Genomic DNA, 15062 nt, shown 5'->3' with positions numbered 1-15062 from the left:
CCTCTCTCGTCTCTGTCTCTCCTCATCCTTCCGTCTCCTTTTCTCTCGCCTCGTCTGTCTGTCCTTACCCCCAGGTACGCCGCGGCCGCCGTGATCGGATCGGTTTTGTGTTCGGCAGTCGTCCGCGAGGGGCTGCCGCTTTACTTTCATTTTGTGTTTGTTTAGTTGATTAAAGTTTTATTTAAATGTTCGCCGGTTCCCGCCTCCTTCTTCCCGTGACTACAAACTTGTTACAAATTCATTCTAATCTTATTAGACATTCTGTGGCTTTTAGTTATATCAACTGCTTAATTTATATCAACTGGCATTTAGTTATCAACTGCTATAGATCACTGCATTGTGTTTCGGAGGAATAATATAACAAGACAGAATAGAAAAGACCTAGAAATAAATTTTTTTTGCACATTTTGCTTCCACATTTGAAATGTCTGGGACAACATTATCACTTACAGTGGCATTTTTGCCTTGAGTCTTTGTTAAGTTCTTGTGCTGGTGTACAGAGTGGTAAGTGTATGGAAGATACTCTTTCTGATACAAATTGGATTACAGATGGATTATTAAAATGTTCTTTTCCTACCGCACATGGCTCATCCAAATTTAGATTAAGACTATTAAAACAACATCTTCATTTTCCGCGAACGTTTGTGGTGTCACTGACTGAAGGTGATGCTTATAGGATTATAAGATTATGGAGGAGAGTTTTACTAGGAAAGCTAAAAAATGCAGATCAGGGTTGTTGAAGGAGGATATTTTTGCCACGAATTTGCTTTCTTGTATTTGTGTTTTCTTGGAGCTGTGGGAATGTTTGTGATATTTATGTACTGTATGATCAGCTATATTAAGGCTGAAAGCTGGTTGCCTTGTTACAGTATGCTGCCTTACTGAACCGAGCTGAAGTCAAAATGCATTTATTTAGGTTTTGTACAAGAGTCGAGTTACAGTCTGAAGAAAATCAGCATGGTGTGACCATTTTCAAGCTTTTTTTCTTTGACTCTTTTTCATAATTGAATACATGATGTTTGTTTCATCCCTCATTCTCTTTTGTTCTCCACAGTGAGCGTTGGCATCTTTGCCAACAGTGTTGTCATTTTTCATCAGAATCAGGAGTGACTCAGTTGAGCTCTGTCTCCTCACAGGGACAACACACTCACTAGCATTCAGCAGGCTACTGGCGGGGAGGAGTGTTAAATCAAGCTCTAAACACCACTTTCAGCTCAGGTTCCCCTGACAGCAAAGAATTCCATTTCTCTTATTTGCATATTTCCTATTCTCCCAGAATATTTCAAATGTCAGATTTTTCTTACACAAATTATATAATTGATAGGCTAAATGCAATTAGAACAAAATAAGATCTAAATTGTTGTATTTCTTTAACAAACAACAAATGTAAATCTATTATATTTAATTTTAAAACTACACTACCTTTTAAAACTTTAGGGTAAGTATGATTTTATGTTTTATGTTTTCTCAGCTCACCAACGCTGCATTTATTTGATCAAAAATACTGTAAAAGCAATAATATTGTGAAATATTAACAATTTAAAGTGTCATTTATTTCTCTGATGGGAAAGCTGAATTTTCAGCAGCCATTACTCCAGTCTTCAGTGGCACATAATCCTTCAGAAATCAATCTAATTGTCACGATATCAGTCAGCTCTCACTATGGACTACATTTCCCACAAGCCCCGCACCTGGAACTAATTACACACACACACCTGTTGTCTATCTGGAGCACTATAAAGGTTGCTCTCACACACACACTCACTGCGAAGTATTGTGATTATGTTGATGATTGTCTGTTTGTTCGCTACTGCTCCGTGCCTAGCGATTCCTGAGCCTGAGTCTAATCTGTCTGTTCCTGTGTTTTGACCTACTGCCTTTGTTTGACTTCGCTGTGACATTAAAGCTGCACTTGGATCCGACCCTGCCTTCTTGTATCCTTCCATCCGTAACACTAATATTCTTATTATTACAAATGTTGAATACAGTTGTGCTGCTTAATTTTTTTTGTAGAAACAATTATACATTTTTTTCAGGTTTCTTTGATAAATAGAAAGTACAAAAGAACCATTTATTTGAAAAGATGTTTCTGTAACATTTTAAATTTACATATAATAAAAGTATTAATTTCTTTCTTTTTTTTTTAGATACCTCACAGACCCCAAACTTTTGAACAGTAGTGTATGTTTAGCATGTCACTGAAGAAAGTCGAAATCAGGCATCCTTATTGAATAAACCAGACACTGGTGTTATTTCAGAGTTTTATCAGCATCACAGAAGGCTGATGTTCTCATTTAAATTCTCACACTTGCAGTGTAAACATTATATAATGTATGTCTCGTATAATTTGGATCATGAAGTAGATAAGGTTGCAAAATGAGAGAAAAGCCTCTGTGGTTTTATGGATATTGATACCATATCAAACAGCTTACACTCATATTTCTCCATTTGCATCTACAGTGAATTATACTGCTCATTTCAGATAGATAGATAGACAGATGAGCCATCACGTCGTCTGATAGTTTGGTGCTGGGTGACTCTTCTAAGGGACCTTCCTTTAGGTTGTGTTGTGTATATTAGTGGGTGGATCGGTGAGTATGTGTGTGGAGTGTGGAGGTGAATGCTCCATGAATAAAGGGAGGTAATTTAGTTGCCTGCAGCGGTTGTGTGAAGTCTGACCTTATCAAAGCAGCCTCTGTTTTTTCTGCTAAACCTGGTGAGTCACCAGCCACACACACACACTATCAGAAATTGAATGATATTGTCAGGGGAATGTGTCATGTGAGAGTAGGAGGCGAGAGAGAGCAGTGGAAATGTTAATGTGGGTTTCACCTGCCTGAGCGGAGAGCTGCAGCCCCTCACCATGCATCCATCAGAGGCTCTCAGAAGCAGTTTAGGAGCCCAGAGAAAGCATGAGAGATGTGGCCTCAGCTTGGGCAGGTGATTGATCACCTTCATGGAATTACACCATCTCCAATGCGAAGTCAGCCTGAGGATTAATGAGCTTCTCTCTCTCTCTGAGGTAGAGCGGTTTCCAGTGATTGAAACACAGCTTTCATAGAAAGAGATGGCTGAGGACTCACAGCTCACTCCTCAGATGAGTGTGTGTGTTCTCGGTTTAACTGCAGATAGAATGGACTCTGCTGTCATCATCTTCCTTCACTCACAGGAAGTGCTCACTTGACCATCACTTTGTGGAGAACATTTACTTCCTGCCCATCCATCACAGGCTGAATGTCATCTGTTAACATTCTGCTACCGTATAAATAATTTTTATGTGTACTTGTAAGTATTGTGTACCAGTTTGAATCCTCTCATAGGCCCTTTGTGAAGCTATTGTATATGAATTTTCAGAAAATTCTGCCCAAAAATGATTAGTCATTATTCCCAATCTTCTGAAATCATACAAAAGCTTTTTGTGAGAAACAGATCAAAGTCATTATTTGTTGAAAATACAACTTTCAACTTCCCTAATTGTTCTTGGAATGTTCATGAAAGTTTCTGATATAAGTAAATTAATTGTACTTTTGAAATCTTTTCAATGTGATCTTTTTGCTTGATCAGTTTCAGTTTCCATTTAATCAGAACAGTTTAAATGGCTGTTCGGGGGCAGTCATGGCCTAATTGTTAGAGAGTCGGACTTGTAACCCGAGGGATGTGGGTTCAAGTCTCAGGTCCTGCAGTAATTGTCGTGGGGGGGAAGGAATAGCCAGCGCTCTCTTCCACCCTCAATACCACGACTGAGGTGAGACCCTTGAGCAAGGCACCAAACCCCCAACTGCTCCCCGGGCGCCGCAGTAAAATGGCTGCCCACTGCTCCGAGTGTGTGTTCACGGTGTGTGTGTTCATTAGCCGTGTCCAAATACCCACACTTGCAGTCTTTGCACTTGACCACTTGATTACTTAAATGACGTATTTCCTGTATTTGGCCGAAGTCTTCAAGTGAGCGTGAAGACCACAAGTGTGTGTCGAACTTTTCATTACCTGATGTTTATTTCCAGAACATGATGCATGATGGGATACACTTAGCCTTGAATAGCGCTCTGGAGCGGTATTCGAGATAGTGTGGGTTTAGTATCCATTAAGGGCACTGCACTTTGGCATTTTGAAGACATGGGACAGACTTGCACACTTACTTCCTGTCGCGCGCACGCGCTCTCAAGTGGCCAAGACTGCAAGTGTGGGTATTTGGACAAGGCTTTTACTGTGTGTGTGCACTTGGATGGGTTAAATGCAGAGCACTAATTCCGAGTATGGGTCAACATACTTGGCCACATGTCACTTCACTTCACACAGAATGTGTTTTGATGGTAAAAACACGAGATGCAGGGTAGTGGAAAAAAAAAAAAAAGATATTATTTTAAAACTTGAACCTGAGTCCCACATTTTTAAAATGCTGTATCATGCATGAGACTCTGCAAAATATGCAAACGCAATGGTCAAACACGGCATGCAGGGGCAGATTTTGTATAAAATATAGGTGTGGGGCCCTATACATTTGCACACATTTACCTTGATCAACCTTGAGCTTCCTTTTTTGTTGTGATGCTTTCTGCTGCACAATGGTGCCTCATAGTTGTGTCCAATGTTTCTAAATTTTTCATGTACATGTTATAATGGATTTCTTTCATGCTGTAGACCACGGAATAGCAATTCATTTACAGTTGAGATACAGGTTTTCACAAAAACAAAATTATAAAATGATAAATCTCACAATTGGGCCTTTAAACCATTTTTTTCAGAAAAGGGATGAGTCAGAAGTATAAATTATTATATTAATTTAAAATGGGGTTATGTGGGTGGATCTTTGCATTGGTCTGAACAAAAACGGCAGACTGGATTATTGAAAATGATCATTCATTCTCTGCCAGTAACTGAAAGCATAACGAAACCGCGCTACTCGTTTACTTTTCTTTTTGTTTTCGTTTTAAAAACTTGTTATCTTTGCTCTTTACCTGACGTTACGCTATGGAGGATCTCTTTTATTTTATTTTTTTATTTGATTCCTCAGTGTTTGCTAAACATTCTGTAATTTATTAGTCGGTATATAATACAACATGTGGTGTAGGCTATGCCATGCCTCATGTTATTCGTTTTTGTTAATAAACGTTTTGTAAGCTAGATTGTCATTGTATATTATGTTGTTGTGCTTTTTAATTAAGAATAACAATGAATCCATCTTTTGTTTTAGTCTTAAAAAATGAAGGGTGTGAACAAAACAGGGTGGTATGTAAACAAAACAGACAATTATTTTTCTTGTAAAATGTGACACCAAGATCGCCTGGCCCGGCTTATAACATAGCAAAATAGGAACTCCCGTTCACAAAATTCAAATCACAAATAATACTGATGAAAAAGAACGGGTTGAATGTTAACCACTTTCGTTTCCATATAACTATAAACTATGATAAAAGCATGCATTGATTAATCCCATGTTGTAGCGGAAAAAAAAAATATTGCGACCAAATCATGTGCTCGTGCGACCAACTGAGAAAGTTAGTCTCAAAAGAGCGACCAGTGGGAAGAATGAGTCTGGAGCCCTGATCTAAGCTATTTTATTAATAAAAGTCGCGGGGAAGTGTTGACAAGTTTCTGTACTCTGATGTTTCTGTGTGTGCGAGTGGTGTGTTTGTTTATTTATGTCAATGAAAGCAGCGCATTAATATAGAATGGTGATTAAACTGACTTGGAACTATCTTGTGCATTAAACGGTTTTAATGCATACCTGCCAGCCAATCAGAATAGAGTATTCAGACAGACCATGGTGTAAAGTGTTTTAAGATATGTATTAATGTGCCAAGACTAGAGCATGTTTCTTATATAAACACATTAGCATAGTTGTTTTGTTAACCATTAGCTTTATGCATTAATTTAAATTTGAACAACCATAGCAATTAAGCAAAACAGCATCTCTGGATCACTCTCTGTGTGATTTTATTCAGATGAAGTCAGATTTTAATGCCAAGGCCTGGAGCAAATCCCTGGGCAGCCACATTCTCACTGCAGGGGCCTTCATCAGTTCAACTCTGTTCCTGAATAAACAACTCTCATTTCATTTTCTTTAGCTTGTCACGATCTTGTATGTTGTGGTGAATGCATCAGTTTATTTATACTGCTAATATGTACTTTGTGTCATCTGCTAGACTTGAATTATATGAGGCAGACATTGTGAATAATTGGTGGTTTGTAGTGTGTCGCTATAAAGCAGATATATGCTTCCTCTGACATCAGACAGAGAGCAGATTTACATTGGGATGAAAGAGGATCAAAACCATTTCATTTTCTGTGATGGTTTTAGGACTGCCATTCCCTCTGATGACACAGCATCTAACAGGCTTTCTCTCTCTCTGTGTCCTATAGGTGGTGGGCCCTCCAGCTGCAGGGGCTTTCAGAGAGAGGCCCGCTAAACCCACAGCTTTCCGTAAGTTCTACGAGCGTGGAGACTTTCCCATCGCACTGGAACATGACTCTAAAGGCAACCGCATTGCATGGAAGGTATGTAAAAACATAACTTATGCTTCTGTTTTCTTTGTAATTTAATTAATATTTATAATAATTTATGCATTTAGCAGACGCTTTTATCCGAAGCGACTTACAGTGCATTCAGGCTATACATTTTTTACCAGTATGTGTGTTCCCTGGGAATTGAACCCACGACCTTTTGCACTGCTAACGCAATGCTCTACCACTGAGCCACAGGAGTGCAATATATTTATCAGCTGTCCTTGCACATTACTTACAGATATAGCTATATAACTGTAGCATTTTATTTGCATTTCATTTAGATGCCAATTTCCTGAAGTAGATTGTTCTTGGCCATAAGCTATGATTCAATTAAATGTGGCTTGAATAGCACTTTTCCCAGTATATATTGTGACAAAGCAACAAACTGTCAAAAAGCGACTACTGCTTCTTTTACAACTTGAACTGACCTTGCCTCGACTTGTTTGCCTTGAGACACAGTCATGAGGGTCTCCTCACTGATATTATTTTCTGTTTTTCTGCATGTTTGAATTGTTGCAATATAAAAGAAAAGAAATGAACGCCACGTCATTGACCCTTTAATGAAAAAGTAAAAGTGCAGAAATGTTTCTGTGGGAGTTAGTGGATAGTAATATATAGAAAAACCCAAATCTCCACCTTGATATAAAAACTCATGTGTGTGTGAGAGACAGTATTATGCTTTGAAAAGTTAAAGAGCTCTGATCAATCAGAGTGATGCTCATTGTCCCCTCTGCACTACAGCTGTGTAGTGATACAGCTTGTAGCTGTGTTTGACCTAATAGCGGACTGTTGCGAGTCTCTGTGTGTGCCTGCAGGTTAGACATAGTGTTTATTTCATGAAGGTCGGAAGTAGTATTATCAGTGTTAACCAGCTGTCTGCGCACTAATTCAGAAGAATCAGAACAGTGCCTGACAAGCACGACTTACAATAAACACACGCTCACCACTCTCTCCTTCATGAGTATTTCTCTTTTTTCCAGGTTGAAAAACTCTGAAAGCCTTGGCATGAATTATTAAAAGCAAATTTCAAAATGAATTTTCCTACGCTTTTGAACAAATAATGTCTCTTTTTCTTTGTGTTGTTATGAAATTGCTGGGAGCCGACAGGAAGTGGTGTATGAAATTGTAGCTGTCACATCTAATGCATCTGTAATGCTTATTGATTTTCCTTCTCAGGCAACCATTGATTTGATTCTGCTTTTCACACACAGTATTTACACGGCTTCATTCTGTAAATATAATACAAGTATGCGCGAGTAAAACCGTGCCCTCAGTGACCCCTGTAATATATGCGGTACGAGGTCACTTCGAGGTCATGCTTGGGTTGAGTGTTTCATTAGGTGTATGTTAGGTGTAAGTGGAGCTAGCGCATGTGTGTATGAAAGACTGGTTTATTACATGAAGTGTGTGGGCACAGCTGTGTTAGCACAGAGGAACCCTTGGGGCAATAGTTCAAGATGCGATGACCAGATCAATCCTTCTAAAAGAGACGGAGAGAAAGCTGTAATAGAGTCTTGTTTTCATCTAGCTGGTTTAATCATGCAGATCTGTCATTGGGTCAATGATACGACACCCTGGATCCTTCATTTATTACAAAATACCTGAAAAGTGCAATTAATAGATATAGTGGCTTGAATACATCTAAATTTATTTAAGCACATTTTTAATTTCTGAATTGGGGGGCATTAAGTAAAAATTTCAAAGTCGTGATATAATGAAACAAAAAAAGCCTCAGTAAAAGAATGAAATTCTTGACAAAAAAGCTGAAGTACTTTAATATTATCTTTTTATTATTGTTTATTATTATTTATATTATTATTAATAAAAAAATAATATCAACAATAGATTAATATAACAAAATCAAAGTCATGTGATGCAACCAACATGCAGAAAAAAACATAAAACAGGATATTATAGATGGGGCCCTTGCAGACATTCATTACTGTATGTCAAGGTCAAAAAGTTTCTTAAAGTATCAGATAATTTTAACTTTTTATGACAAAGCAAGATTTGTTTGCCAAGGGAAATGTAATGTGGTGCAACTCATATTTATTAATTAATTGTTTATGATATTTGTAAAAAAAAAAAATTCTCATCTCATCTTGTCTCGTCTCGTCTCGTCTTCTCTGTTGAGTGTGTGTCCCCCTCTCTGTGCAGCAGGGAGCAGCAGTGCATTCTTGCAGGTGTTTCAAAGTGTTTCCCCTTCTCCTCTCCTGCATACCTCCCTGTCTTTCTACTTCATGGTAAACATGGTCCTTTAGAACAAGGCCCTTTTCGGTTGGTTATTACTGTGTGCGTTTGCATCTTTAAACATAGAGTTTGAAAAGTTTGCTCATGTGTGAGCATTCAGATGTGTGTATTCAGGGAGGAGGTGTGTGTGTGTGTGATGTGTGTGTGTGTGTGATGTGTGTTGATGTATAAGAACAGACGCTGCTGTTTAAATGTCAAGGGCAGCGTTTGAATGCACACAGGGATGTGAAGTAGAGAACTGATATTTTTAGTTTCTTTCTACAAGTCCTCACAATTCTCTCTCGTGCTGTCTCCGCAGTTAAAGCTTTGACGTGGTGTGTTGAGAACATGTGCAGTACAGTGATAAGAGTAAGCAGGAGGTCTCTCTCGTTCTCTCTCACTCTCTTTTTCTCTCTTTGTGTTTGTGCATCTCTTGCTCATGGCCCTGTTGCTATCAGAACAGTCCATCAATTTTATAGTGTTCCAAAGTGTTTTCCAGGGATCTCCATCGAGAGAGAGAGAGAGAGAGAGAGCAAGAGGTATCTGATGTGGTGGTCACTGATAAGAATGAGAATCTGGCAGATCCCCAACAAACTTGTCTTTCTGCATGCCGTTGTTCACATTTAAAAACCAACTGAAAAGAAAGAGATTGTAGATTAATCGCTTAAGCATTTTTTCTATTCTTAAAAAGTGCTTTATTGCGTTCACTACAAAGAATTGTGATTGCAATTGAAAAGCCTATTTTTTCTGTTAATTTATTTCTACAGAGTAGACAGGAACTCTTACCTCATCACCATACCAACGATTAGCAATTAAGTCAGATTGTGTCAGCATTTTTGGAAAATTACGCCACAGCTTCCCGAGACCCAACAAACACTAAATAAACACAGTAAAATAAGTCGTTAAAAATGATTTTTTGGGGCAATGTTAACTAGCTGTAAGGCTTGTTCACACCAAGACGAATATTCGGTGCGAAAATTTGGTGCGATAAACATTCTAAATATTAATGAACAGCTGTTAATGAATCTATTTAGACAAACACGAACATCCGCATGTTCGGGCATCCGCATTTTTGGAGAGAGTTGTTCTAATCTTTAATTGTGAAGAAAACTTGCCAATCAATAATATTTGCAATAGAATTGACAGAATTTTCGTGTTGAACATTTGTTTTGGTGTGAACAGGACTGTAAAGAATTTAATGATTTTGTTTGTGATTCTGATTCCATTTCTGTTTACTTAATTATGTTATCTATTCTTTTAGTAGCCTGCATTTGTTAGTGTTGTTGATGACTTGTGGCTCAGTGAATAAATCAAGAACCTATTCAGACAGTGATTGAGTCATTAAACTGATTCAAATCAGTAACTCGTATATTTGAGGCTTTTTTAATGGCTTAAAAGAGTCATTTGATTAATGATTCAGACCACAGGCTCTTCTGAATAAGAACAGGTTCTCCATCCATTCATGTCATCCTTCACCTTTATCAATTATTCCAAGGCATTCTGTGTTGTACTTTTTTCTCCTCTTATGTTGTCTTTTTTTTTTTTAGAGAATTGTGACATGGGTATAAAATCAAAGAAGCATTTCATAGAAAACATCAATGTAAACTTGATTCCTGCTATCATGCTGCTGACTGGGGAGGTTTGGGGTGGGGGAAATCAATTAATCTGATCAAGTGCTTCGGGAAATAGAGAGGGTAAGCGATCTCATCCATTCAATCCCCTGATTGAATTATGTCAGGAGGAGGGGGAGGAGAAGACCTGTATGCATGAGTGTGTGGCAGTGTGTGTAACACTGCAGACACAGCGCTGAGTTGGTGTGTTTTTATTTTCCCTCTATTTTATCTACATCTGCACATTAGCATTTTAATGGGCTGTACCTTATGTGAGCACAGACCCTCTCCTGACAGCTATATGACCCGTCCAAGGAGAGGTATTACTCACAGGAGTTAATCCCACGGTCCACTTTGTAATCCAAGAGCAGCCTCATTATAGACCTAGCAGGACATACACTTGTTTAAATACAGAGAGAAGAGAAGATCAGCTCCTTCCGGATGCCTTCAATCTCTTTGCAAAAACACCCTGTCACTGGTAGTTGCCTGCATAGATTTTTGTACATTTTTATTTAAATTCTGAGCTGGAGAGAGATCAGGCAGTCCAATAACATCATCTTGCCTTTCAAAGGGAGATAGTTGATATGGATGAAGCCGAAAGCATATTTCCAGTTTCCAAATGCTAATGCCATCTTTGGCATGGGAGCTAAGTTCTGGAAACTCTTTTGAGTCGATCACCTGAGCCATAAATGCCATGTGATTAATCACTCTGCATGAAAATGACGTTTTGATTAGCTGATGGCAGAATGAGTGACTATCTAGGCTTTGACGTCAAAGGAAGCAGACAGGGAAAATAGCCCCTCTCATGTTGTTCCAAACCTGCATGTTTTTCTTTCTTCTCCAAAAGAAAAGAAAGAAGACATTTTGTGTTTTATATGGCTTATTGTTTTTGTCCACACTGTTAAAATGTTAAAATAAAAAAAATAAAAAAATAAAAACCCAAACCTGCATGTTTTTCTTTCTTCTCCAAAAGAAAAGAAAGAAGACATTTTGTGTTTTATATGGCTTATTGTTTTTGTCCACACTGTTAAAATGTTAAAATAAAAAAATAAAAAAAACTGTAAAAAGTATATAGTAAAAACCTATCTATCGGTTAATTGTAAGTATATTCGGTGAAAAACTGTAAATGCTTTAACATCACATTTTATACAATTTTACTCTAAGATACTGTCAAATTCATGTTTTATGAATAAAAACAATGCATATAATTTATGGTGGAAATCAGTAAAAGAACATTCCCAGAAGTCCATTTGTGACACATCATAGGCTATATTATTATATTTCATATAAATAATATTGTTTCTTCTTTTTTTTGTATTTTTGTTAGGTTTTCTGTTAGTTAGGTAATGTTCATTGCATTATATTAAGTGACCTGTCCATAAACCATGGCCAAAACACGTTTCAGGTGTGACTCAATCGTGTAAGTGTCTCCGTTCAAAGACAGAGATCCTACAACACCATCAGGGTGACACACATGACATTAAAATAATATTTATATAATACAATAATAATACAAGATCTTGCCCACATAATTATGTAGTATCAGCATCTGCCTGCAGGGGTTAACAACCCATGCTACCCAACCAAACTTTGACCCCCATGCTTAAAACCTAACCGCAATTATCCGAGAGGGTAAAAAATAAAAAGAGAGAGTAATGAAAATAAAAGACCACTCTCTTGGGAATTGAGAGTAGGCACTTAATTAATTTTACTTATGGGCTGCTAGTAGAAATGTGTTTTATCGATCAACTACTGTATATTTGCTCGTAGACTTGCCTAATGTAATGGCCTGGAATAACTCCAGCGAGGGGCAGAATTTCATTACCTTGAAAGCTTTTTCTCCCCCCTCTTTTGAGAGGATAGACGGCCCTAATGTCTTTCTTGTAACCTCAAGGTCGGTGTGTTTGGATTGGTGGAGGTGCTCGAGCATCGCTGTGATTAATGCACTGTACGATGTGCACGCACACAAACGCGCTCGCCGCAGATGAAAGTGCCCCTGTCACTGCCCTTGTTGTGAATCAGGAAAGACATTGATATTCAAATTCAGACACCCACAGGGCTGTTCATGTCTCCCAGGTGTAGCGACACTACCTCCCTGGCCGCGTCTCTATCTGGCTTCTTTCTCTGTCTGTCTCCCAAACGGCTGCTCTGTAACTCTCTGACCTTCTCACTCCCTGCAGCTGCTCAGATGATGACTGCCTGTCTCACTGACTGTCTCTCCGTCTGTTCCTGTCTCCCTGCATCTCTGCAGTCACCCTACAGCTGTTCTCTCTGTCTACAGTCTCTCTGATTGTCTTTCTCTCTCTTTAACTGCCCTGATGGTCTCTGTCCTCACATGAACTCTCTACTTGCTGTTCCGTCTGTACTTTCATACTGAACAAAGCATACAGATCTGTTGGTCTGTCGGTCTCCATCCATTTACCTGCCATTCCCCAAATGTCCGTCCATCCATCCATCCATCCATCCATTTACCTGTCTGTCTCCATTCACTCATCCATTCAACTGTCTGTCTGTCTGTCTACCTGCCATTTTCCATTCATTTATCCATCCATTTCCTGTCTTCATCCATCAGTCCATCCATCCACCTGTCTATCTACCTGCATGTTTCCACTCATCCATCCATCCACTCATCCATCCATCCATCCATCCATCCATCGTTTAGAGTTAGTATTCTTACCCCTTATTGACTGTATTTTGATGCTTAAAGTATGTACCCATGAGTTTGTGATTACAGATGAATTTCTGTTTATCCTGTGAACATATTCATGAAGATAGCTAAAGCTATGGCAACACCACATGCTGAATGAAAAAGTTAAATATAATTTTATCTTTCTAGGCTCAGTAGGTCTCATTCCCACATGACACTAATTTCCGATGGCAGTGTGAGTAGGTAGGTTGTAGCCCCAGCACCCTCTCTCTTTCTTTCTCACTCTCTTTCTCTCTCTGACTCAAATGACATTTAAAGGTAGGTGAGATTAGGCACAATCACCAGCCTATTTCTGGTGCTTTGGGGAGCCCTGAGAACCCCCACACATTCACAGAGCAGTGACTGATCTTCCGGCAGTTTAGCTATTGTGTGTGGGATGTGATTGTAGGGTTAGTTCAGACTGAGGTTCAGGCTGTGTCTGAAACCTGAAAAATGCCATATGTAATATACAGAGGTAGGATGGTACTGAGGCGTGCATGAATCTGATGTTTGGACAAGATACTTTTATTTAGTTTGTGTGTGTGTGTGTGTGTGTTTTGGCTGAAAGGGATCATTCTGCCATCATTTACTCACTCTCGTGCACTCAGAAAAAAGATACAAAACTGTCACTGAGGCTGTACCCTCTCAAAATGTACTCATATTTAAACTTTAGGTACTGTACTTTTAAAGTACTGATATGTACCTTTAAGGTTCTAATATGTACCATTTAGGGGTAAATAAGGTACAAAGATGTATCTTTTAGCTTTCGCAACTTAGGGTACCATGCCAGTAACAGCTTTGTACTAGGGATGCTCCGATCGATCGGCCGGAGATCGGTATCGGCCGATAATCACATTTTATGACTCGATCGGTACTCACTAACTTGGCCGATCTCACGAACCGATCGCAATTTGATGACATCAATGCGTGACGACGTACATGATGCATGGGGACATAAATGATTTGGGCGCCACAGTCATGTCATGGCCGGTGTGGAAATGCTATGACGTTTCGAGAAACAATGAAAAATTCGCTATTTGTCATGTATGTTTTGCATGATGAATCGATGGTTAATTTTTAACAGCAGATTCAGTGACATTAGAGCTGACGTTAGAGCCTTACTGCACACGTCTGCGACACTTTACGACTCCACGGACAACGGAGCTAATCGCGGCCGCTCTAGTCAGTGCTTGTCAGGATCATGGACTGTCTGTGTCATGTTTTGCCCCTGTTTCTGTTCCCTTATTTGGTCATGTTCCTGTCCTCATTTTGTTTATATTTTTGATTAGTCATCCCATACACCTGTGTTTCCCCAATCGTCCCCTGTATTTAAGTCCTAGTCTGTGCAGTCTGTCTCGGTCGGTTCTACTTGTTATGTGCGTGTGTTTCCTGCCGTTCCCAGTGTTGGATGTACCCTGTGTTTCTTGGATAAGACTGTTTCGTTTATTCCTCGTCTCCATCGTTCCTCACCATCACAGATTGTGACAGAAGAACTGACCAAAACAGTTACCTCTGTGCGAGAGCCGGCGACAATGCCCACCACGAGGGAGAAAGCCGCGGACGGTGTGAGCGTGGAGAGGAGCTCCGCCCCCTGCACCGCGGCTGAGGGTGAGAAGAGTATGGCGCGGCGAAAGTGCCAAAGCGAAGAGGAGAGGGCTCCAGTCCCCGCTGCTCCGCCTAGGACCTCCGAATCCTCCCCGTCGCCTTGGCTCTCCGTCTCCGCCTCGGGCTCCTCCACCACCTGCTCCACCGCCGTTGGTCGGCCCCCTGGAATTGGCGGCCATTCCTCCTCCATGGCTCCTCCCTCCGTCGGCACCACCGTGGGTCGACATTTTGGCTGTGGCCTGGGTCCTGCTTGGCTCTCGCAAGCTCCACCTTGGTCCTCAGTCGCTCCGGCTCTGCCGCGGATCTCCGCCTCCACCTTGGTTGCCAGAGCCCTTGGCTCCACCCTGGCCCCCCGAATCCTCGGCATCCCCTTGGCTCTCCGTCTCCGCCTCGGGCTCCTCCACCACCTGCTCCACCGCCGTTGGTCG

The 15062-nt window shown here is 40.0% G+C and overlaps 1 protein-coding gene across 1 annotated transcript in view; it reads left to right on the top strand.

The window, feature by feature from the left end:
• LOC107711659 (parkin coregulated gene protein homolog) overlaps nucleotides 1-15062 on the top strand; it is a 110016-nt gene that overhangs the window by 26231 nt on the left and 68723 nt on the right. The window contains exon 2 of the mRNA XM_016516681.1: nucleotides 6361-6495. Within this exon, the coding sequence (XP_016372167.1) occupies nucleotides 6361-6495 (135 nt within the window). The remainder of the gene's footprint in view (nucleotides 1-6360; nucleotides 6496-15062) is intronic.

This window comes from Sinocyclocheilus rhinocerous, unplaced genomic scaffold (assembly GCF_001515625.1).
Source record: "Sinocyclocheilus rhinocerous isolate Xijiao unplaced genomic scaffold, SAMN03320098_v1.1 scaffold2117, whole genome shotgun sequence".
Taxonomy (NCBI): domain Eukaryota; kingdom Metazoa; phylum Chordata; class Actinopteri; order Cypriniformes; family Cyprinidae; genus Sinocyclocheilus; species Sinocyclocheilus rhinocerous.
The sequence above is the reverse complement of the archived record's forward strand: the minus strand, read 5'-3'. Positions and strand labels throughout refer to the sequence as shown.